The sequence below is a fragment of the Coregonus clupeaformis genome, chromosome 36 (assembly GCF_020615455.1).
Source record: "Coregonus clupeaformis isolate EN_2021a chromosome 36, ASM2061545v1, whole genome shotgun sequence".
In the NCBI taxonomy this organism is placed as follows: domain Eukaryota; kingdom Metazoa; phylum Chordata; class Actinopteri; order Salmoniformes; family Salmonidae; genus Coregonus; species Coregonus clupeaformis.
In genome coordinates, this window is record NC_059227.1 from 14,199,048 (window position 1) to 14,225,447 (window position 26,400).

The following is a 26,400-nucleotide window of genomic DNA, read 5'->3' on the forward strand; positions in this document are numbered from 1 at the left end:
CAAGAGGGTGCAACTTCCTGAAAGTTGGAGTTAAAATTGCTACAAATAGAGCTCACATGATTATTTAGTCTAGATGTCAGAGGCATGTCTGTTCTACACAATATATTTATATTTGAATGTTCCACAACATAGTACCCTGGCCTACTGAATGTGGGGGGGCCTGCTGTCCCTAGCTGTTTTTGTGGGTGGACCAATTCGGGCAATTCATTCAACTAATTAATTGACTGTTTTAAATGGGTGTGCACTGAATTCAATTTGTTTCCTGGTTGTTGTTAGTCAACAGTTCCTTATGTGACCACAGACATTTTATTCCATTGTCATGGCGTTGTGGGCTTATTGGAGAAGGACTTCTCACAGAATTTGTGTCAGTCACAAGGACACCTGTGGTTATGTGTGTCCCCTAACTGGTTTCTTCTTTTGGAAATATTTAGCTATGTGATGTAAAGGTACATTGACTATCGGAAAGTAAAAGTGGGACTCAGCGGTTATGTCTCAAATGGAACCGTATTCCCTATATAGTGCACTACTTTTGACCAGAGCCCTAGTGAACTGAATAGGGTGCCATTTGGGATGCAAATAGAGGGTAGAGGAGCTCAAATTCCCTTCAATTGTCTCAGTTGCATGCAGACATTTATGGTCACACAGTGGTAATATGTGAATTCCAAATAAGCAGTTTTTATACATTTATTTACATTGCCCCAGTTGCAATTACAAACATTGTTTTGTGTGAATTAAAATTTTAGCTTAAAGATTTGACCTAGGGCTACAACAAGTTAAGTTGTTGGGAACATGGGTTCATGGTAGGCCTATCAAATCATTGAATTTCGAAGGGAAGCATGATCCCACGGAAATTTGGGAAAGAGTTTAAATGGTCCAGACTTGTAAATATTCACAGCATCCAGAGACCAAACGCCACATTCATTTGCAGTGACTGTTTGAGTTGAAATGTTGGTTGCTTCACTGTCGGTCCTTAAAGATGTTGCATTGACTTAAATTAAAACACTTCCAATGATTTACTGTGCATAAGGGCAGGATGCTGCTAGTTTTGTATATTGCCAGAAGCAACAAAGCAAAATGTTGGTACAGCCGGAATTCAAAACGGATTAAATATATTTTTTCCCCTCACCCATCTACACACAATGCCCCATAATGAAAAAGGGAAAACATGTTTTAAATTTTATTTAGCAAATTTATTGAAAATGAAATACAGAAAACATCTAATTTACACAAGTCAATTCGTAAAAGCCCCTTTGGCAGCGATTACAGCTTTGAGTCGTCTTAGGTATGTCTATCAGCTTTGCACATCTGGATTTGGGGATCTTCTTCCGTGCAGATTTTCTCAAGCTCTGTTAAGTTAGATGGGGAGCGGCAGTCAACAGCAATCTTCTGGTCTTTCCACAGATTTGGGTTTTGGCTGGGCCACTCAAGCACTTTCTCATTCTTGTTCTGAAGCCATTCCAGCATTTCTTTGGCTGTATGCTTGGGGTCATTGTTCATTGGTCCCTCTATCCTTACCAGTCTCCCAGTCGCTGCCACCACCATGCTTCAAGTTAGGGATGGTTTTAGACTGGTGATGAGCTGTGCCTGGTTTTCAATTTGTCTCATCAGACCACAGAATCTTGCCTTATGCTCTGTCTTTCACGTGCCTTTTTGCAAACTTCATGTGCCTTTTGTCAGGAGTAGCTTCCATCTGGCCACTCTCCCATAAAGCACAGATTGAAGTGCTGTAGAGACTGTTGTCCTTCTGGCAGGTTCTCCCATCTCAGCCAAGGAACTCTGTAGTTCTGTCAGAGTGGTCGTTAGGTTTTTGGTCACCTCCCTGACCAAGGTCCTTCTTGACCGGTTGCTCAGTTTGGTTGGATGGCCAGCTCTAGGCAGAGTCTGGGTAGTTCCATATTTTTTCAATTTCCCAATTATTGAGACTACTGTGCTCTTGGAAACTTTCAACACTATAGAAATTGTTTATACCCTTCCCCAGATATATGCCTCATCACAATTCTATCTTGGAGATCTACAGACAGTTCCTTGGACTTCATGGTATAGTTTCTGCTCTGACATGCACATTTGACTGTGGGACCTTTTTTATATAGACGTGTGTGTTTCTTTCAAAATCATGTCCAAACGATTGAATTGGCCACAGGTGGACTCAATCATGTTGTAGCGACGTCTCAAGGATGATCAAAGGAAATTGATGCACCTGAGCTCCTTTTAGCATGTCATAGCAAAGGGGTGTGAATACTTACAGTGGGGGAAAAAAAGTATTTAGTCAGCCACCAATTGTGCAAGTTCTCCCATTTTAAAAAGATGAGAGAGGCCTGTAATTTTCATCATAGGTACACGTCAACTATGACAGACAAAATGAGAAAATTTTTCCAGAAGATCACATTGTAGGATTTTTAATGATTTTATTTGCAAATTATGGTGAAAAATAAGTATTTGGTCAATAACAAAAGTTTCTAAATACTTTTATATACCCTTTGTTGGCAATGACACAGGTCAAACGTTTTCTGTAAGTCTTCACAAGGTTTTCACACACTGTTGCTGGTATTTTGGCCCATTCCTCCATGCAGATCTCTAGAGCAGTGATGTTTTGGGGCTGTCGCTGGGCAACACGGACTTTCAACTCCCTCCAAATATTTTCTATGGGGTTGAGATCTGGAGACTGGCTAGGCCACTCCAGGACCTTGAAATGCGTCTTACGAAGCCACTCCTTCGTTGCCCGGGCGGTGTGTTTGGGATCATTGTCATGCTGGACATGTACTGGCTTAAGCAGGGGGACACGTCTGGCACTGCAGGATTTGAGTCCCTGGCGGCATAGTGTTTTACTGATGGTAGGCTTTGTTACTTTGGTCCCAGCTCTCTGCAGGTCATTCACTAGGTCCCCCCGTGTGGTTCTGGGATTTTTGCTCACCGTTCTTGTGATCATTTTGACCCCACGGGGTGAGATCTTGCGTGGAGCCCCAGATCGAGGGAGATTATCAGTGGTCTTGTATGTCTTCCATTTCCTAATAATTGCTCCCACAGTTGATTTCTTCAAACCAAGCTGCTTACCTATTGCAGATTCAGTCTTCCCAGCCTGGTGCAGGTCTACAATTTTGTTTCTGGTGTCCTTTGACAGCTCTTTGGTCTTGGCCATAGTGGAGTTTGGAGTGACACTGTTTGAGGTTGTGGACAGGTGTCTTTTATACTGATAACAAGTTCAAACAGGTGCCATTAATACAGGTAATGAGTGGATGACAGAGGAGCCTCTTAAAGAAGAAGTTACAGGTCTGTGAGAGCCAGAAATCTTGCTTGTTTGTAGGTGACCAAATACTTATTTTCCACCATAATTTGCAAATAAATTCATTAAAAATTCTACAATGTGATTTTCTGGAGAGAAAAAAAAATCTCAATTTGTCTGTCATAGTTGACGTTTACCTATGATGAAAATTACAGGCCTCTCATCTTTTTAAGTGGGAGAACTTGCACAATTGGTGGCTGACTAAATACTTTTTTCCCCCACTATGTAAATTAGATTTCTGTATTTAATTTTCTATACATTTCTAAAAACATGTTTTCACTTTGTTATGGGGTATTGTGTGTAGATGGGTGATGGGGGGGGGGGGGCAAACATATTTATATATTTTGAATTCAGGTTGTATCCCCCAAAAAATGTGGAATAAGTCAAGGGGTATGAATACTTTCTGAAGGTCACTGTATACCAAAATGTATAATAAGGCAAAAAAACATAGCAGTGCTTCAATATGTTCTCCTTTTCTATCAAACACCTTTCGGTTTTTGATCTGCAGATAATGGTACAGGTTTTCTTGTGACAAAATGAATGTTCCAGGATAGTCCAGTCAGTAACAATAGCCACTGTTTTCCAGAGAGTCCTGATGCAATACAGTGTACATTGTTGAATAAATCAGAGAGCCTGTTTTCATGAAATCCCTTTGACTTTTTTAAAACTACGTAGGCATTTCAGAAAAATATGTAAATGTGAAGGAGTAGCCTTCACTGTAGTTTGTATGACTGTATTTATTGTGTGATTGTCAATTCATTATCACATGTAAATCCAGTTAATTTATCTTTTCCAATCAGCTCAACCTTTACCGGTTTGTTTGAATGTTAGATTAAATGGAATTTCCCTTTTTAATTTTCAGCTGACTGCTTGCAAGTCTTGCTAATTAGCTGATTGCACACACCTGTGCATCAGTTTGTTTAAATTGATGGTATTCAGTGTGTGAAGGTTATGGCTGGTATGTCATGCAAGTTTTAATAAAAATACACTTTATTATTATATCCCCATCTGTCTTGTCAATGTGAGAGGGCATCGGCCAGCTATCTCATAGTAGACATGTTAAAAGGAATTCTCTGATGTCTTCTCTATTGCCATGAAGTTGTAATGAGCATTCCTTTTTCTCCTTTTCCCTTAGGAAACGAGGCATAGAAATGGTTCAGGTAAGTTTCTTTTAGATTGTTTATCCTACCACCACACCAGTCATACTGGTGTTTCTTGTCCTTCAATGCAAGATACAGTTCTGATATGGGAAACCACACCTAACTCTTGTGATGTTGTTGGTGGCTAGTGTAGAGGTTACATGTCTATGCTGCTCATTAACACTAGAACTGCCTAGACGGTTCATCTGACGGTTTTCAATTTTGTAATTTCAATTAAAACCTTGAACCCACCTGTCCCTGACTTTTCCTAAATACAGTACTTTGAGAAATATAAGACAACTTTTTGAGCATTTCTACCTCAAAGCACAATGCCTATCAAGATGAGTAGCAATAGCCACCAGTCTAATACATTCATTTAATATACACAATCACAGGTCATAAACATGATATAAGACTATTTATTTCAAAAGAAGAGAAAAGTGTTTGAGTTTTATGTATCTGTGCTTAATAGCCATAGGCTGTGCCATGCCAATGAAATCAACTTGTTCATTTAGCAGACATCACAGGCTTATATTCCTCTGCCCTACCAGTCAACACACATTTTAGAAGATGAATATAACATAATAAAATAGAAAGGATATTTTTTCCCAAAACAGCTATTGCTGATTCCTTCTGTGTCAATGCACGCTGCACTGGTTATCAGCCTCTTCATTCTCAATTTGACAATTGATAATATTTTCACCCATCAAACTATTGTCAATTTAATCTTGTCTTTAGGCCACATCTATATGTGTATGACGATGGGTCAATCCCACATTGTGAAATTGGTTTCAATATAGTTTAGGTGTAGTTTGGATGGGACATTAGCTGGGCAGGCAACTACGGTCTTAAGCCTCGTTCACACTGCAGGCCTTAATGCTCAAATCAGTTTTTTTTTTTTTTTAAATCCGTTTTGGAATACTGACCAAACGGTAAGTTACAAGTGACCTAATCAGATCTGTGTGTGTTCAGACAGTAGTCACTTGCTGTCATGGCTACGCTAGTTGTCATAGTAATGACGGAGGTGTGCGCAGTGTAGGCTGATTGGTGGTGCTCGCGCTTCCTATCACTCAAGTTATGTTGCAAGGTAAGGCGACAATAATGCCTGCCATGGATGTTTCCCAGTTGCTTTGAATGTTCAAAATCATAGTGTAAGAACACGTTTAAAGCCTCAAAGGATAAGATTATCCAACTTACAACACAATTCATATTTGGCTAGCCACAGCAGTTAGCTAGGTAGCTTTCTAGCACATTCACTAATTTGTTTGTAAACAATTAACAAGCTAGTTATCTACCTACCACATGTTCTTGTCAGAGTAGCTAGCAAGCAACAAGATATGCTAAATAAAATGTAACCACTTGAGGGCAAATAAACCAGATTTGACAGTTCAGACAAGTTGCATGGCCAGAAGGTGGTTTGAAATGTGGCTTGAAATATCAGAGTCCATGTACTTTTTGGCTGTTCAGACTGCAGGAAAAATAAGATTCAAATCGGATATGCAAACAAAATAGGATTTGAGTCACTTCAAACTGCCAATGTGAACAAACATTATCATCTTATTTTAATATTTAGTCTATGCGCTTCTGGATCAATCACATTTTTCTGACTGATTTACATTTGGTGTCCTGAGGTTTCTTATTACCTATTTTAACATAAATGCACTCATTTAGCTATTTATTATGGAATATTTACACAATTGAAATATCATGGCCATTATAGTAGTTATGGAATTCAGTCCCTCTTAAATCACTGTGTAGCAACATTTCACCCTCAAAATAGTCCTAATTAATCTAAGATAAATCTGTAATTGATTTTTAAGTTTTGGCCGAGGAGGTCTTAGTCACTCAATTCTATATCTCGCCAAGGCGTTTTTTGCAGTATTTCTCAAGTAAAAAAATTTGCATGAAAACCAGTAGTGCACTGCAGACAGTCAAGTCAGCTGCTGCTGCGCTTAGGACTGATTTCTGAGAACATGTCTAGAACTTCAGCAAGCTGTCATACATCGCAAATAAAGTATACACACCGTTTCAGTGCCCAAAATCACTAGCTAGTTCAATCTGACTATGAAGCTAGCTATTAGCTAGCAGGCAGGCCACGTTAGCTAAATCAACTTATCAAGTAACTGGCGAGTGGAAAGGTGCTTTGGTGCAGTTTGTTTTTACAATTTTCTCACCATCTATTACCGTAGTGTGCATCGGTCTGGCAGTGTTTCATAGCAAATTATATTACAAAACAGGTCGCGGCGGGACACGATGCTCACGAATGGCTTTTGAAATGTGGAAGTTGCAATGCAAGTGTGCATCGTTTCAATTATAATTTTACCCAAAACCGTGGCAGACAAGTGATCACTATCAATCACATCAGCAAGTGGCCACTCGTTAAAGGTTTAGGGCAAGTGTTCTTTCAACATAACATTGGCGAGGTGTGTTTTATGCAAACAAGTCCGAGGCGCTGCATAATGTGCAGTGTTGCCAACTCCTCAGTAAGGAAAGTAGCTATTGGCTGTCCTAAAAGTCGCTAGAAGTCGCTAAATGACGTCATCACCTAATTTGCATAATTGGCCATGTGCATGTAATTGTGATGGACGCTGTAGGAGAGAGGAATAACGTTGTGGGAGAGACAAAAAGTTTGTAAAAAACACCCTACATTTACATCCCGCCCTGAATGTAAGCCAGGGTGGGATCAGCCAGCAGCGGCTTCCCGCATGCGCGATTCATTTGCAGTCTGGACGCGGAGGGGTGAACATCTCCTGCTCTGACTGCAGCTGGGAGGGACTGCTGCTTGAGGATTGGGCCGCCTGTGAGTGCTTTGGGACGGGGGTGGGGCCCACGGCAGCTGCTCGTTGAGAAGAGTAAGAACGATACGCGCTTTCACGTCAGAGTCTCAAAGTCTCCAATAACACAAAGTCGCTAGATTTGTTGCTAGTCGCTTTTTTTTGAAAATGTGTCGCTAGAGGGGTCTGAATACTCGCTAAATATAGCGACAAAGTCGGCAACTGATAATGTGGGCAGGTCTGTCTCACTGTCTGTAGATTCTGCCGTATGATTGGATAGAGCGCAATCAGTATAGCTGTTTCTCTGTGCATGACAATTCTCCCTTGGCGTTACATCCCATGCAAGTGGACAGGATGATGATATATTATTATTGTTATTTTTGTATAATAATCTATTTAAGGATCTGTTTTGCCTTTTTAGATCACAATGAATAAGATTATATGGACAAGGGGGACCTGATCCTAGATCAACACTACTACTCTGACACACTTGACACATACAGCCCCTGATCCCATTACTCTAAGTGCACACAACTGCAATGATGTAACGGCGCTTCAAATAAATCTATATGATCACTCACACAATCGACGCGTATGACGTAACATGTATAGATTGGTTCAAAATGGAGGCCTGTGTGGAAACAGTTGAATAACCTTTCTAGTAACGGAGACTCTGGGGATACGCCATATGCTCTTAAATCAAATTTCTCGTCTTCGACGCAAACTGCAAGGAAGGGTAAAAATGTGAATCGGATCATATTGGTAGTGAGCTCAAATTATTCTTACTGTAAGAGGAACATTGCAGTCTTTAATCTGGTTTTGGTAGAAATTGCCCCAAGCACAGATATAGGGTGGATTTTAAGACCGATGGATGGACTATTCAATTAGTTCCATTGGGGCCAGGAAAGCTCAATCAAGCGCAGCTAAAGTATTTGGGGGAAAAAACACTTTGAACCCAGCTCATTTTTTACATGCTAGAGGTTAAGGTAAAGAAAACGGATCCTAGTTCTGCAGTGAACGGCAATGTCTGTTTGGCACCTGGTTTCCATCATTGTAATCAATGATCGAAGACATGTTTGTAATTACTGGTTTTGAATGACTTAATGGGGCCAATCGTGTTGCTTTTTATGGCCCTTTTAATTGCACTATTAGGGAGTGACAAATGATCTGTGTGGCTCCCAGAACGAATGATTGAGAGATTAGAGAGCTGGTCCTTTGTAGCTCAGTTGGCAGAGCATGGCGCTTGCAATTCCAGGATAGTGGGTTCGCTTCCCGGGACCACCCGTACGTAACATTTATGACTGTTAGTCTCTATTTTTGGGGCATGCCCTGGCCATTCTACATTTGGTCTATCTATTCAATCACTAGCATACCTGATTTAACTAATCAGAGGCTTGAAGATTTACTTGAATCAAGTGTGTGAGTGTTGGAATGAACCAAATATGTGGAATGGGGGGTCGTCTAATGACCAAGTTGGGAAACACTGGGGACCAGTGGCGGCTCCTGAAAAAATTCTCAGGAGGGGCAATTTTTCTGATGATTTAGGTGACCTACACACATTTTAAAAAATATATGTCCAGCAACAACATGAAGACAGGGGCAGCATATAAGTCAATACCAGAAGCATTTATTGACTGATCTGGGGAGATGGATTCCAGTTTCTGTGACAGATTATAAATAATCTCTGATGCCTTTGTTATATTAGCTTTTGGTTGAATGTACTGTCGTAGTAAATATATAATGTTATAGCTTGGTCTGACTAAAATCTTGTGCATGACCCATTTTGTGTTGGGCGTTTGTTTTCAATCAATGCTGTTCCTATCCTATAACAATGGACAAAAGAGTCCTATCTTGTCAGCCTTGTCAGCAGGTGGCCAAGGAGTGGTGATCCTAGCTGACCTAAGACAGGACACTTTTACTTTACTCGCGTGCACGAACGAGTCCGTGCACGCGATTCCAGATATCTTTACCTCTGAATAAACTGCCTTTATTATACCATATCCACCCTGTCCAAAGTCTCTACTTGGTCTCAGTTCTCCAGTAAACTTGTGATTATCAACAGTACACAACGGTAACAAACAATTGGGGGAACTCACGGGGCAGATAGTAAGGTCGCAATGACACAGAAAGCAGTTCAATGTCGGGGTACAGAGTCGCTCTCTTACCAGGATCGCGGTCCGCTCTGACCAGGGTGAAGCCGGCCGGCTCCACTTCTCTGTCCGGGACTCTGTCATCCAGCCAAGTCTCCCAGCTGTATTGGGATTCCGCTGCCAGCAGCGTTTTCATTATTTAGTCCGTTCGTAGCGGGTATGTACACGATCAACAAGATCAGTCCAAAACCAACCACTGGAAATCCATGGTTGGCAGAATGTTTGTAAACTAAGTCTACAAATTAAAAACATAAAATAACGCCACACTGCAGGTCACAACAGAGACGCTGCTAGCCGCTATTGTCTTAGTTACGTTCATGGTTACGTCACGTATGACGAAGCGCGTAAGTGCAAGCCCACAGACACCCATAGAGAATGTATTGAAAGCTTTGAAATTTGAAAAAAATAGATTTTACATGACAGGCTATGAGAGACTTCTGGGCGATTTTCAACTTGACTGAAATCGCCCCAAAAATGGGCGGGGCCATTTGAAGCACGACTTTAGCCTGATTTGACATTTAGTGGCTGGCAGATCAGACGTGAACACTGATAACTACTGTTGCCGTGATATAATTGATTAGAAAAAAAATCCCTTCCTTTTCCCGTTTGGCAGTGCGTCGCCCATATCGCCCTATTGAACAGGCCGTCCCTGCTGGGGACATACAATTGTACTGAGGCAGCTCTATAGAAAAGTATTCTTTCAGCTTTCGATCTGCATGAAGTGAGTGCTATCGTTGATTATATTTAGACATGGGAGACCATATGGACTACATAATGTGTCTTCTCTTGCGCTCCTCTGTTTCTATTCAGGGAGAGCAGAGCGGAGCTAACTGGTGTCTTGGAGGGTTTACGCAGAGTTCAGAACCACTCCAATTCCACAACACACTGGCTTTGTCCCAAATTGTACCCTATTCCCTATTCAGAATGTGGTGAAATCTTGTAGAAGTTCCCAATGAAAATGAGCTTCATGAGCACTACATGCTCATCATATTTGTATACAATTGCATGTTTAAATGCCCCTGGACTCAAGGGGGACACAAACTAAACATTGCAGGTCGGCAGGTAGCCAAGCAGTCAGTGTTGGGCCAGCAAACAAAAGGGTGCTAGTTCAAATCCCCGAAACGACAAGGTGAAAAATCTGTCTGTGCCCTTCAAGTAGTGCTGAGTGATTTGAGAGCTTTTTGAGGTCTGTTCCGAGTATAAAAATAAATAAATCATGTTTTATTTTTAGACATTATATGCACTATGCATTATGTGGGTTGAATGCTGTAACGACACAGAATAAAACTATTAATACAAGTCCCATGATGGTAGTGACTGCCCATGACTGCTTTTCACTTATTAACCATAATTTATTCACATTACTTTAATGTATTTCAGTGGTGTAGGCCTATATTACATTTGTTTTTATTTGACTTTTTATTTCATTCCAAGTCATCTAATCTTAATATATCTGCTGTCTGACAAAATTGCTATTTTAGTAGTTCTTCAAAGTAAATAAGGCATACTTTTATGACTGCTGACTGCCAACTACCAATCGCTTAGATCATGTATTTTCAGGTAGCGTTTTCTCGCAAAGCAACTGCTCCATCCCTCTTGAGTGTTCTTCAGGCAAGTACAGTGGATTCGGAACATATTCAGACCCCTTCACTTTTTCCACATTTTGTTACGTTACAGCCTTGCTAAAAAATTTATAACATTATTTTCCCCCCTTCATCAATCTACACACAATACCCCATAATTAAAATGCAAAAACCAGGTTTTTATAGACTTTTGCTAATTTATTACAAATCCAAAACAGATACCTTATTTACATAAGTATTCAAACCCTTTGCTATGAGACTCAAATTGCGCTCTGGTGCATCCTGTTTCCATTGGTCACCCTTGATGTTTCTAGAACTTGATTGGAGTCCACCTGTTGTAAATGCAATTCATTGGACATGATTTGGAAAGGCACACACCTGTCTATATGAAGTCCCACAGTTGACAGTCCATGTCAGAGCAAAAAACAAGCCATGAGGTCAAAGGAAATGTCCGTAGAGCTCCGAGACAGGATTGTGTCGACGCACAGATCTGGGGAAGGGTACCAAAACATTTCTGAAGCATTGAAGGTCCCCAAGAACACCGTGGCCTCCATCATTCTTAAATGGAAGAAGTTGGGAGCCACCAAGACTCTTCCTAGAGCTGGTCGCCCGGTCAAACTGAGCAATCCGGGGAGAAGGGCCTTGGTCAGGGAGGTGATCAAGAACCCAATGCTCACACTGAAAAAGCTCCAGAGTTCCTCTGTGGAGATGGGAGAACCTTCCAGAAGGACAACCATCTCTGCAGCACTCCACCAACCAGGCCTTTATGGTACAGTGGCCAGACGGAAGCCACTCCTCAGTAAAAGGCACATGACAGCCCGCTTGGAGTTTGCCAAAAGGCACCTAAAGGACTCAGACCATGAGAAACAAGATTCTCTGGTCTGATGAAACCAAGATTGAACTCTTTGGCCTGAATGCCAAGCATCACGTCTGGAGGAAACCTGGAACCATCCCTACGGTGAAGCGTGGTGGCAGCATCATTCTGTGAGGATGTTTCAGTGGCAGGGACTGGGAGACTAGTCAGTATCGAGGGAAAGAAGTACAGAGAGGTCTTTTGATGAAAACCTGTTCAGGACCTCCGACTGGCTTCGGGACAAGTCTCAATGTCCTTGAGTGGCCCAGCCAGAGCCCGGACTTGAACCTGATCGAACATCTCTGGAGAGACCTGAAAATAGCTGTGCAGCGACGCTCCCCATCCAACCTGACAGAGCTTGAGCGGATCTGCAGAGAAGAATGGGAGAAACTCCCCAAATACAGGTGTGCCAAGCTCCCTCAAAACTTGAGACATCTGCGGCATTGTGTTGTGTATTCAGACCCCTTGACCGTTTCCACATTTTGTTACGTTACAGCCTTATTCTAAAATTGATTAAATCGTTTTATTTCTATATCAATCTATGCACAATACCCCATAATGACAAAGCAAAAACAGGTTTAGAAAGTTTTGCAAATGTAGAAAAATGTAAAACAAATCACATTAAGTATTCAGACCCTTTACTCAGTACTTTGTTGAAGCACCTTTGGCAGCGATTACAGCCTCGAGTCTTCTTGGGTACCCGTCATACCCAAGAAGACTCGAGGCTGTAATCGCTGCCAAAGGTGCTTCAACAAAGTACTGAGTCAATGGTCTGAATACTTAATGTGATATTATTTTTTAATTTTTCTACATTTGCAAAACTTTCTAAACCTGTTTTTGTTTTGTCATTATGGGGTATTGTGCATAGATTGATATGGAAATAAAACGATTTAATCAATTTTAGAATAAGGCTGTAACGTAACAAAATGTGGAAACGGTCAAGGGGTCTGAATACACAACACAATGCCGCAGATGTCTCAAGTTTTGAGGGAGCGTGCAATTTCCATGCTGATTGCAGGAATGTCCACCAGAGCTGTTGCCAGATAATTGAATGGTTATTTCTCTACCATAAGCTGCCTCCAACATAGTTTTAAAGAATTTGGCAGTATGTCCAACCGGCCTCACAACGGCAGACCACGTGTATGGCGTCATGTGGGTGAACGGTTTGCTGATGTCAACGTTGTTGGGTTATGGTATGGGCAGGCATAAGCTACGGATAACAAACACAATTGCATTTTATTGATGGCAATTTGAATGCACAGAGATACCGTAACGAGATCTTGAGGCCCATTCATCCGCGGCCATCACCTCATGTTTCAGCATGATGATGCACGGCCCCATGTCTCAAGGATCTGTACACAATTCCTGGAAGCTGAAAATGTCAGTTTTTCCATGGCCTGTATACTCACCAGACATGTCACCCATTGAGCATGTTTGGGGTGCTCTGGATCGACGTGTATGACCGCTTGTTCCAGTTCCTACCAATATACAGCAACTTCGCACAGCCATTTGAAGAGGAGTGGGACAACATTCCACAGGCCACAATCAACAGCCTGATCAACTCTGTGAAGGAGATGTGTTTGCATGAGGCAAATGGTGGTCACAACAGATACTGACTGGTTTTCTGATCCACACTCCTACTTTTTTTTTTATGTAACTGACCAACATGCATATCTGTATTCCCAGTGAAGTGAAATCCATAGATTAGGGCCCAATGAATGTATTTCAATTGGCTGATTTTCCTTATGAACTGTAACTCATCTTTTGAAATTGTTGCATTTTTGTTCAGCATACATCGCACTGTTCAGGCTTGATCGGATTTATCTCTAGTGAAACTGCAGTGAGAAAATACACGTTGAGCTCAGGAAAAAAACAGAATGAAATGGAAGTCAAATAATTCAACTGACGTCAATTAGTTGTTTTAAAACTGAAAAATAACAAATGTCAGTTAATCGCTCAGCACTATAAGCAAGGCACTTAACTCTAATTGCTCCAGGCTGACCCTGGCTGTGACCCCACTCTCTGAGGGTGTATCAGGGGGAGTTGTGATATGCAAAAAACAAATGTTCAATTCACACACTCATATAATACACACATGTATAAGCACCCTCCAAATTATTATAATTTATTATTAGATAAATGTCACGATTGGCGCTGGCATGATTGCTTACTCTACATGTCTGTCACGTCTGTTTTTATATAATATGTTTATTTCTGAATGTTCCATGTGGTTTACACGATGCAGCCCTTGTATAACGCCTGTGATCATTAGACAAGGTGCATGTAAAGCTTGAATCCTTAATGGTGAAACTGCCACATCCATTTGGGATATTACAACAAAGTTATTTACCACGCTGCTGGATGCTCCTCACCTCCGTTTTGCCAACAGAATAAAAAAATGAAAAAGGCGGTGGGGCTAACAGTGGCGCTGTTTCCCATAATGCAGAGTCGATCTTTAAGAAAATGAATCACTAAGTGTTAGGCCTCGCATTCAGTGATGTAGTGGTAAAAAATTGGTGGGTTAACGCGGATCGTAGTTTGCTGTGAGGAAAGTAATGTGCCCTATATTTTCAATGCATTTTTCCTCAATAGTTGGGTAAACTCCTGCGCAAAATAAAAAAAGGTGCATAAACAGCGTTTATGTGTGTTCACCCTCCTACACCGCTGCTCGCATGCAATCCTTATACAGAGTTGGGCGGAAGTCTCACCCATATTAATTTCTGTTTTTTTATCTTGGGCTTCTGTTATCCTGCTTAAACATTACAGGTGTATAAAATTATACTTTTTGTGTAGTTTGCAACATTTGCAAGACAGCTTTATCACAATGACATGGTTCCGTGTTTATAAATTGAGGTACAGGTAACTGCCAAAATAAAGGAAACCCCAATAGTGTCTTAATAGGGAGTTGAGCCAGAACGGCTTCAATGCACCTTGGCATAGATTCTACAATCTGTCTGGAACTCTATTGGAGGGATGCGACACCATTCTTCCACGATAAATTCCATTTGGTGTTTTGTTGATGGTGGAAAACGCAGTCTCAGGCGCTGCTCCAGAATCTCCCATAAGTGTTCAGTTGGGTTGAGATCTGGTGACCGAGACGGCCATGACATGTTGTTTTCATGCTCATTAAACCATTCAGTGACCACTTGTGCCCTGTGGATGGGGCGTTGTCATCCTATGGGGGCATAGCCATGGTAGGCAAAATATTGGCCAGCATTTGTATACATGACCCTAAGCATGATGAAATTTGAGCTTGCAATGTGCATATGTTTTGGTTTTTTCATTGCTGTCTGTCCATTTTGAAAATGGATCAGTTCCTGGGAACTGTCCCAAAGTCAGCATGGCTTTGTTTAAAGAAGCGGATGTGAAGATGTGAAAGGCTAGGGAACCACTTTGTATAAGATCTCGCTGGGACCTGGCGCATCTACACAGATGCGCGCACACATTCATGCACATGCAAACACTCGCATGCGCAGAAACATTTTAAATGTGCATCAACAAAGAAATGAGCACACAGTCGTCTGTGCATAGACATAAAAATGGCATAACCTTTTAATATAAGCAATGCGAGGACAGTTATGTACATTGATTGTGATGCCAACCGGCTCTATGGTTGAGTTTTATCTATGGACGTGAACAGGATTTAAGATAAGTATTTTAGACGACGAAGAGTTTGGTCTGGCAGTAGCACTGCTGCTTCCAACTCAAGGCCACATATTGCCCTAGGAGACCGGGGTTTGATCCCCAGCTCCGCCACTCTCATCAGTCTCCACCTCATATCTTTCCCCAGTCTTGCAATGGGTAATTTTATACTTACAGTTGCATGCAATAAAAAGTTAGGTTGCAACCCAGTACTGACCAAATAATCGCTGCAATGCATTTAGTGATGGCTAGTCACAACCACCAAACCTGTTGTAAAAACTTAATGTTTTAAAGCTTTACCATAATGTACCGATAGAAGGCTTTAGGGCTTCCCTCCAGCTGTTTAACATCTGCCAGACAGTTCAGCTGATAAGAAACCTGTCTGAGCTCTAAGAAAGAAGGACCATTTCTCTCTGTCCTCTCTGCCTGGATTTGTTTTTTTTAACAATGATTGTGACTAAAGGTTATCACCAATTGTTTATCCCATTTTTGTTGAAGTAGCATATCATTCGCAAAGCGAGACTTGGGCTATTATGTTTTTAGTGCAACTATTGTTCGGATGCTACCGATGCACCTTACGTGGGAACTAACCATGGTCTTAATACTACCAAGATACTAGAAAACCATTTGAACAAATCCATATTATTGTATTGAAGGAGGGGAGTGGACTTTGAGTAGATTCCTTGTCACATGTCATCCTTGGGCGGGGAACACCCAGTCATAGGTCGCCTGTTGTCACGAGACTAAATAAATATTTGTTAATGATCAACTTGTCGCGTTTGTGGCAAGCTATAAAACACTGCTCAATTAGGCATGGTCTAATACTTACTGTATAGGCGTCAGTCTCTTTCTTCACTTTTAACATGAGTCCTTTTGTTTTTTTTCCTTGTATTTTTGTTGGACCCTTTGTGCTTAGAGTATTCCGTTAGGCAACAGTAAAGTACACTCTTAGAAAAAAAGGTGCTATCTAGAACCTAAAACGGTTCTTTGGCTGTCCCCATAGGACATTGGGTTCCATGTAAAACCCTTTCCACTGAGGGTTCTACCTGGAACCAAAATGGGTTCTTCTATGGGAACAACCAAAGAAACCTTTTTTCTAAGAGTGTAGCAATGCGCATGCCCCACCCACCTGAACTCTCCTTTTCAGCCATCTATTTCCTGTGTTTGAGGGGTGCAAAATCCACTTGTCACTTTAATTTTACTCTGGCGACTCTTTCCCACTTTTGCTTGTGCCATTCATTTTTCCCTGTTAACATAATGACTGTAATGACCTGTCATACACTCCAGTAATCAGGGGCTGACTTAGTGATTTGGAGGCCTCAGGCAGAGGGCATATCAATTACATAAGTATTCACAGTATTCAATACATGTTAGAATCACCTTTGACAGCGATTACAGCAGTGAGTCTTTCTGGGTAAGACTGAAAGAGCTTTGCACACCTGGATTGTACAATATTTGCACATTATTCTTACAATTATTGAAGCTCTGTCTTGTTGGTTGTTGATCATTGCTAGACTGCAATTTTCAAGTCTTGCCATAGATTTTCAAGCTAATTTAAGTTAAAACTATAACTAGGTCACTCGGGATCATTCAATGTTATTTTGGTAAGCAACTCCAGTGTATACAGTGGGGGAAAAAAGTATTTAGTCAGCCACCAATTGTGCAAGTTCTCCCACTTAAAAAGATGAGAGAGGCCTGTAATTTTCATCATAGGTACACGTCAACTATGACAGAGACAATGAGTAGAAAAAATCCAGAAAATCACATTGTAGGATTTTTTATGAATTTATTTGCAAATTATGGTGGAAAATAAGTATTTGGTCAATAACAAAAGTTTCTCAATACTTTGTTATATACCCTTTGTTGGCAATGACACAGGTCAAACGTTTTCTGTAAGTCTTCACAAGGTTTTCACACACTGTTGCTGGTATTTTGGCCCATTCCTCCATGCAGATCTCCTCTAGAGCAGTGATGTTTTGGGGCTGTCGCTGGGCAACACAGACTTTCAACTCCCTCCAAAGATTTTCTATGGGGTTGAGATCTGGAGACTGGCTAGGCCACTCCAGGACCTTGAAATGCTTCTTATGAAGCCACTCCTTCGTTGCCCGGGCGGTGTGTTTGGGATCATTGTCATGCTGAAAGACCCAGCCACGTTTCATCTTCAATGCCCTTGCTGATGGAAGGAGGTTTTCACTCAAAATCTCACGATACATGGCCCCATTAATTCTTTCCTTTACACGGATCAGTCGTCCTGGTCCCTTTGCAGAAAAACAGCTCCAAAGCATGATGTTTCCACCCCCATGCTTCACAGTAGCTTTGGTGTTCTTTGGATGCAACTCAGCATTTTTTGTCCTCCAAACACGACGAGTTGAGTTTTTACCAAAAAGTTCTATTTTGGTTTCATCTGACCATATGACATTCTCCCAATCCTCTTCTGGATCATCCAAATGCACTCTAGCAAACTTCAGATGGGCCTGGACATGTACTGGTTTAAGCAGGGGGACACGTCTTGCACTGCAGGATTTGAGTCCCTGGCGGCATAGTGTGTTACTGATGGTAGGCTTTGTTACTTTGGTCCCAGCTCTCTGCAGGTCATTCACTAGGTCCCCCCGTGTGGTTCTGGGATTTTTGCTCACCGTTCTTGTGATCATTTTGACCCCACGGGGTGAGATCTTGCGTGGAGCCCCAGATCGAGGGAGATTATCAGTGGTCTTGTATGTCTTCCATTTCCTAATAATTGCTCCCACAGTTGATTTCTTCAAACCAAGCTGCTTACCTATTGCAGATTCAGTCTTCCCAGCCTGGTGCAGGTCTACAATTTTGTTTCTGGTGTCCTTTGACAGCTCTTTGGTCTTGGCCATAGTGGAGTTTGGAGTGTGACTGTTTGAGGTTGTGGACAGGTGTCTTTTATACTGATAACAAGTTCAAACAGGTGCCATTAATACAGGTAACGAGTGGAGGACAGAGGAGCCTCTTAAAGAAGAAGTTACAGGTCTGTGAGAGCCAGAAATCTTGCTTGTTTGTAGGTGACCAAATACTTATTTTCCACCATAATTTGCAAATAAATTCATTAAAAATCCTACAATGTGATTTTCTGGATTTTTTTCCCCTCAATTTGTCTGTCATAGTTGACGTGTACCTATGATGAAAATTACAGGCCTCATCTTTTTAAGTGGGAGAACTTGCACAATTGGTGGCTGACTAAATACTTTTTTTCCCCACTGTATTTGGCCTTGTGTTTTAGGTTATTCTCCTGCTGAAAGGTGAAATTGTGTCCCAGTGTCTGTTGGAAAGCAGACTGAACCAGGTTTTCCTCTAGGATTTTGCCTGTGCTTACTTCTATTCCGTTTCCTTTTTTATCCTGAAACTCCCTAGTCCTTAACTATTACAAGCATACCCGTAACATGATGCAGCCACCACTATGCTTGAAAATATGGAGTGGTACTCAGGAATGTATTGGATTTGCAGTATTACTTTAGTGCCATGTCGCAAACAGGCTTCCTTTTCGCTCTGTCAATTAGGTTAGTATTATGGAGTAAGTACAATGTTGTTGATCCATCCTCAGTTTTATCCAATCACAGCCATTGAACTCTGTAACTGTTTTAAAGTTACCATTGGCCTCATGGTGAAATCCCTGAGTTGTTTCCTTCTTCTCCGGCAACGGAGTTAGGAAGGACGATTGTATCTTTTGTAGTGACAGGGTGAATTGGTACTCCATCCAAAGTGTAATTAATAACTTTACCATGCTCAAAGGTATATTCAATGTCTGCTTTTTATTGTATTTTTACCCATATACCAATAGGTGCCCTTCTTTGCAAGGCATTGGAAAACCTCCCTGGTCTTTGTGGTTGATTCTGTGTTTGAAATTCACTGCTCGACTGAGTGACCTAACAGATAATTGTATATGTGGAGTCCATGCAACTTATAATGTGACTTAAGCAAATTTTTACTCCTGAACTTATTTAGGCTTGCCCTAGAAAAGGGGTTGAATACTTATTGACTCAAGACATTTCAGCTTTTTATTTAATTCATTTGTAAAAATGTCAAAAAACCTAATTCCACTTTGACATTATGGGGTATTGTGTGTAGGCCAGTGCAGTCTCAATTTAATACATTTTTAATTCAGGCTGTAACACAACAATATATGGAAAAAGTGAAAGGGTGTGAATTTCTGAAGGTGGCTGAATAAATTTTTTTGGAGTCCTTTTTTGTCATCAATGTGGCCTCATTTAACCTGGCAGTGGTGGAAAAAGTACTCAATTGTCATACTTCAGTAAAAGTAAAGATAATAAGGGATGTTTTCGGCGAATCCTGTGACGATTCCCGGAGTGCCCCCGCCCTACTGACTCCAATTGGACCCCAAACCTCTGGATGGTTCACAATACCTTAATAGAAAATTACTCTCATGAAAGTACCAGTAAAATACTACTTGTGTAAAAGTATCTGGTTTAAAATGTTCTTAAGTACAGTGGTGGGAAAAAGTACTCAATTGTCATACTTTAATAAAAGTACAAAGTAAATGCTATAAATCAAATTCCTTATATTAAGCAAACCAGACTTTACACCATGGTAACCTGGGCACAGCAGCCAGGCAAAATGCACCCTTCCTCTCCATTTCGTTTGCAACTTTGAATCTTCCCGCAGATTTTGCTGCTGAACCAACCTGCTGAAGCAAGATCGAAATAAGAGCGATGCCCTGAGCAAGCCCACGACAGTGGGTCATTTGTAGGGGGAGGATTGTGGGGCATCGAGTGGAGCATGGGGAGGGGACCTCAAGATCCCCGAGCCGACTAGGTGAAAAATCTGTCGATGTGCCCTTGAGCAAGGCACTTAACCCTAATTGCTCCTGTAAGTCGCTCTGGATAAGAGCGTCTACTAAATGACTTAAATGTAAGATGAGAAATTGTGTGTGTACACTACCGTTCAAAAGTTTGGGGTCACTTAGAAATGTCCTTGTTTTCAAAAACAAGTTCTTGTTCTGAGAAATGAAGGCTATGCCATGCGAGAAATTGCCAAGAAACTGAAGATCTCGTACAACGCTGTGTACTACTCCCTTCACAGAACAGTGCAAACTTACTCTAACCAGAATAGAAAGAGTGGGAGGCCCCGATGCACAACTGAGCAAGAGGACAAATACATTAGTGTCTAGTTTGAGAAACAGACGCCTCACAGGTCCTCAACTGGCAGCTTCATTAAATAGTACCCGCAAAACACCAGTCTCAATGTCAACAGTGAAGAGGCGACTCCAGGATGCTGACCTTCTGGGCAGAGTTGCAAAGAAAAAGCCATATCTCAGACTGGCCAATAGAAAGAAAATATTAAGATGGGCAGTCTGAGATATGGCCAGTTTGCGCTGTTCTGTGAAGGGAGTAGTACACAGCGTTGTACGAGATCTTCAGTTTCTTGGCAATTTCTCGAATGGAATAGCCTTCATTTCTCAGAACAAGAATAGACTGACAAGTTTCAGAAGAAAGTTATTTGTTTCTGGCCATTTTGAGCCTGTAATCGAACCCACAATTGCTGATGCTCCAGATACTCAACTAGTCTCAAGAAGGCCAGTTTTATTGCTTCTTTAATCAGCACAACAGTTTTCAGTTGTGCTAACATAATTGCAAAAGGGTTTTCTAATGATCAATTAGCCTTTTAAAATGATAAACTTGGATTAGCAAACACAATGTGCCATTGGAACACAGGACTGATGGTTGCTGATAATGGGCCTCTGTACGCCTATGTAGATACTCCATTAAAAATCAGCTGTTTCCAGCTACAATAGCCATTTACATCATTAACAATGTCTACACTGTATTTCTGATCAATTTGATGTTATTTTAATGGACAACAAAATTGCTTTTCTTATGAAAACAAGGACATTTCTAAGTGACCCCAAACTTTTGAACGTGTGTGTTTTACCAGTCAAATGTTTTACATTGTAGAATAATAGTGAAGACATCAAAACTATGAAATAACACATGGAATCATGTAGTAACCAAAAAAACTGTTAAACAAACCAAAATATATTTGAGATTCTTCAAATAGCTACCCTTTGCACACTCTTGGCTTTCTCTCAACCAGCTTCATGAGGTAGTCACCTGGAATGCATTTCAATTAACAGGTGTGCCTTAAGTTAATTTGTGGAATTTATTTCCTTAATGTGTTTGAGCCAATCAGTTTTGTGTCAAGGTGGGGGTGGGGTATACGGAGAGAGCCCTCTTTGGTAAAAGACCAAGTCCATATTATGGTAAGAACAGCTCAAATAAGCAAAGAGAAATGACAGTCCATCATTACTTTAAGACTAAGGTCAGTCATTAAGAAAAATGTCAAGAACTTTGAAAGTTTCTTCAAGGGCAGTCGCAAAAACCAAATGTTCATTAGAGTTACCAGCCTCAGAAATTGCAGCCCAAATAAATGCTTCACATAGTTCAAGTAACAGACACATCTCAACATCAACTGTTCTGAGGGGACTGTGTGAATCAGGCCTTCGTGGTCAAATTGCTGCAAAGAATCCACTACTAAAGGACACCAATAAGAAGAGACCTGCTTGGGCCAAGAAACAAGAGCAATGGACATTAGACCGGTGGAAATTTGTCCTTTGGTCTGGAGTCCAAATTTGAGATTTTTGGTTCCAACCACTGTGTCTTTGTGAGAAGCAATGTGAGTGAACAGATCTCCGCATGTTGTTCTCACCGTAAAGCATGGAGGAGTTGGTGTTATGGTGTGGGGGTGCTTTGCTGGTGAGACTGTGATTTCAAGGCACACTTAACCAGTATGGCTGCTACAACATTCTGCAGAGATACGCCATCCCATCTGGTTTGGGCTTAGTGGGACAATCATTTGTTTTTCAACAGGACAATGACCCAACACACTTCCAGGCTGTGTAACAGCTATTTTACCAAGAAGGAGAGTGATTCAGTGCTGCATTACATGACCTGGCATCCACAATCCCCCGACCTCAACCCAATTGAGATGGTTTTGGATGAGTCGGACGACAGAGTGAAGGAAAAGCAGCCAACAAGTGCTCAGCATACAGTGGGGAAAAAAAGTATTTAGTCAGCCACCAATTGTGCAAGTTCTCCCACTTAAAAAGATGAGAGAGGCCTGTAATTTTCATCATAGGTACACGTCAACTATGACAGACAAAATGAGGAAAAAAAATCCAGAAAATCACATTGTAGGATTTTTTATGAATTTATTTGCAAATTATGGTGGAAAATAAGTATTTGGTCAATAACAAAAGTTTCTCAATACTTTGTTATATACCCTTTGTTGGCAATGACACAGGTCAAACGTTTTCTGTAAGTCTTCACAAGGTTTTCACACACTGTTGCTGGTATTTTGGCCCATTCCTCATGCAGATCTCCTCTAGAGCAGTGATGTTTTGGGGCTGTCGCTGGGCAACACGGACTTTCAACTCCCTCCAAAGATTTTCTATGGTGTTGAGATCTGGAGACTGGCTAGGCCACTCCAGGACCTTGAAATGCTTCTTACAAAGCCACTCCTTCGTTGCCCGGGCGGTGTGTTTGGGATCATTGTCATGCTGAAAGACCCAGCCACGTTTCATCTTCAATGCCCTTGCTGATGGAAGGAGGTTTTCACTCAAAATCACATGATACATGGCCCCATTCATTCTTTCCTTTACACGGATCAGTCGTCCTGGTCCCTTTGCAGAAAAAAACAGCCCCAAAGCATGATGTTTCCACCCCCATGCTTCACAGTAGGTATGGTGTTCTTTGGATGCAACTCAGCATTCTTTGTCCTCCAAACACGACAAGTTCTATTTTGGTTTCATCTGACCATATGACATATGACATTCTCCCAATCCTCTTCTGGATCATCCAAATGCACTCTAGCAAACTTCAGACGGGCCTGGACATGTACTGGCTTAAGCAGGGGGACACGTCTGCACTGCAGGATTTGAGTCCCTGGCGGCGTAGTGTGTTACTGATGGTAGGCTTTGTTACTTTGGTCCCAGCTCTCTGCAGGTCATTCACTAGGTCCCCCCGTGTGGTTCAGGGATTTTTGCTCACCATTCTTGTGATCATTTTGACCCCACGGGGTGAGATCTTGCGTGGAGCCCCAGATCGAGGGAGATTATCAGTGGTCTTGTATGTCTTCCATTTCCTAATAATTGCTCCCACAGTTGATTTCTTCAAACCAAGCTGCTTACCTATTGCAGATTCAGTCTTCCCAGCCTGGTGCAGGTCTACGATTTTGTTTCTGGTGTCCTTTGTCAGCTCTTTGGTCTTGGCCATTGTGGAGTTTGGAGTGTGACTGTTTGAGGTTGTGGACAGGTGTCTTTTATACTGATAACAAGTTCAAACAGGTGCCATTAATACAGGTAACGAGTGGAGGACAGAGGAGCCTCTTAAATAAGAAGTTACAGGTCTGTGAGAGCCAGAAATCTTGCTTGTTTGTAGGTGACCAAATACTTATTTTCCACCACAATTTGCAAATAAATTCATTAAAAATCCTACAATGTGATTTTCAGGATTTTTATTTCTCAATTTGTCTGTCATAGTTGACGTGTACCTATGATGAAAATTACAGGCCTCTCTCATCTTTTTAAGTGGGAGAACTTGCACAAATGGTGGCTGACTAAATACTTTTTTTCCCCACTGTATGTGGGAACTCCTTCAAGACTGATCAAATCACATTTTATTTTTCCAATAATTGTTTACAGATAGATTATTTCACTTATTCACTATCACAATTCCAGTGGGTCAAAGTTTACATACACTAAGTTGACTGTGGCTTTAAACAGCTTGGAAAATTCCAGAAAATTATGTCATGGCTTTAGAAGCGTCTGATAGGCTAATTGACATCATTTGAGTCAATTGGAGGTGTACCTGTGGATGTATTTTAAGGCCTACCTACAAGCTCAGTGCCTCTTGGCTGATTTCCCCATGATGTCAAGCAAAGACATCAGACAAAAAATTGTAGACCTCCACAAGTCTGGTTCATTGGGGCGGCAGGTAGCTTAGTGGTTAAGAGCGTTGTGCCAGTAACCGAAAGGTCGCTGGTTCTAATCCCCGAGCCGACTAGGTGAAAAATCTGTCGATGTGCCCTTGAGCAAGGCACTTAACCCTAATTGCTCATGTAAGTCGCTCTGGATAAGAGCGTCTGCTAAATGACTAAAATATATAATATATATAAATATAATATATATAAATATATATATATATAAATATATATCCTTGGTAGCAATTTCCAAATGCCTGAAGGTACCACGTTCATCTGTACAAACAATAGTACGCAAGTATAAACACCATGGGACCACACAGCCATCATACCACTCAGGAAGGAGACGTGTACTGTCTCCTAGAGATGAACGTACTTTGGTGCGAAAAGTGCAACTCAATCCCAGAACAACAGCAAAGGACCTTGTGAAGATGCTGTACGAAACGGGTATAAAAGTATCTATATCCACAGTAAAACAAGTCCTATATCGACATAACCTGAAAGGCCGCTCAGCAAGGAAGAAGCCACTGCTCCAAAACCGCCATTAAAAAAAGCCAGACTACGGTTTGCAACTGCACATGGGGCAAAGATCGTAATTTTTGGAGAAATGTCCTCTAGTCTGATGAAACAAAAATAGTACTGTTTGGCCATAATGACCATCGTTATGTTTGGAGGAAAAAGGGGGATGCTTGCAAGCCGAAGAACACCATCCCAACTGAAGCACGGGGGTGGCAGCATCATTCTGTGGGGGTGCTTTGCTGCAGGAGGGACTGGTGCACTTCACAAAATAGATGGCATCATGAGGAAGGAAAATTATGTGGATATATTGAAGCAACATCTCAAGACATTAGTCAGGAATTTAAAGCTTGGTCTCATGGGTCTCAAGTGTGCAAAGCTGTCATCAAGGCAAAGGGTGGCTATTTGAAGAATCTCAAATATAAAATATACTTTTTTGGTTACTACATGATTCCATATGTGTTATTTCATAGTTTTGATGTCTCTACTATTACTCTACAATGTAAAAAATAAATAAAAACTTGAATGAGTTGGTGTCAACTTTTGACTGGTTGTGTGTGTGTGAGATTATGCCCAGCTCACGAGGCCCCTTGATGATGTGAGGCAGGAGGCAATTGCCTATTCTGCCTAATGGGAAGTCCGCCACTGCTGGTAATGAGCTCAATGGAATACATTGGTGTTCCGTTGCATCTATAAGAATGCTAATGCTTAGTCTGAAATTTAACGCACTGTCTCAACACTTGCATCACAAGAAAGATAACTTTTAGTTTTGTGGGTGTAGATTTTTTTGTGCAATGAAAAAAAAAAAAATATGATTTTAATACAGTTGAAATGTTTACAAATTAGATGCGTTGAATGAAAGCAACTTTTCTTGATTTTATCACAAAGTATTTTAAAAATACCTGATATACTAAGAAAATGTATGAGTGTATTATAAGAAAGTTACATTTGACAATACATTTAATACCTGAACTCCATTATTTGTCTTTGCTAGTACAATGTTTTATGTGCTATGATTCAGTCAATATCTGATAGATTAAAAAAAACTTTTCTAACAGTTTGGAGTATCTTAATCCATTGTCCAACTGTTGCTTTTTAAAAAAAAATCACAATTTTGATGAGCGTTGCTACAGTAAAGCCAGCCCCAAATGTCTTGCAGATTATAGTTTGCTTGTTTGCGGAGTAAGTCTACGTATTTGAGATTCCTATTGTAATGAAAAGCGCTATATGAAATAAATCTTATTTTATTATTATTACCTTAAGGCAGGGTTCCACAACTAGTAGGGATTAACTGAGCTGGGATTGGGTGATTTAATAAATCAGTGTCTCGACGCAGCCTTATAATGCTGTGAAAGGATCCAGGAACCCAAATGATTTGGGTGGATCCCATCCTCCTTTATAAATCAAGCTTTGTTTCCTGAAGGGATCAAAATTGTCAATGTTACACCCACAGAGCTGCAATCATCTCATGGCCAGTTATGGAGGGCTAGAAGTCTGCTGAAACATTC

The 26,400-nt window shown here is 41.1% G+C and overlaps 1 protein-coding gene across 2 annotated transcripts in view; it reads left to right on the top strand.

Moving 5' to 3' along the window:
- itpk1a (inositol-tetrakisphosphate 1-kinase a) overlaps positions 1–26,400 on the top strand; it is an 83,102-nt gene that overhangs the window by 7,476 nt on the left and 49,226 nt on the right. For both annotated transcript variants that reach the window (XM_041865941.2, XM_041865940.2), the window contains one exon: positions 4,416–4,440. In XM_041865941.2, coding sequence (XP_041721875.2) covers positions 4,416–4,440 — 25 coding nt within the window. The remainder of the gene's footprint in view (positions 1–4,415; positions 4,441–26,400) is intronic.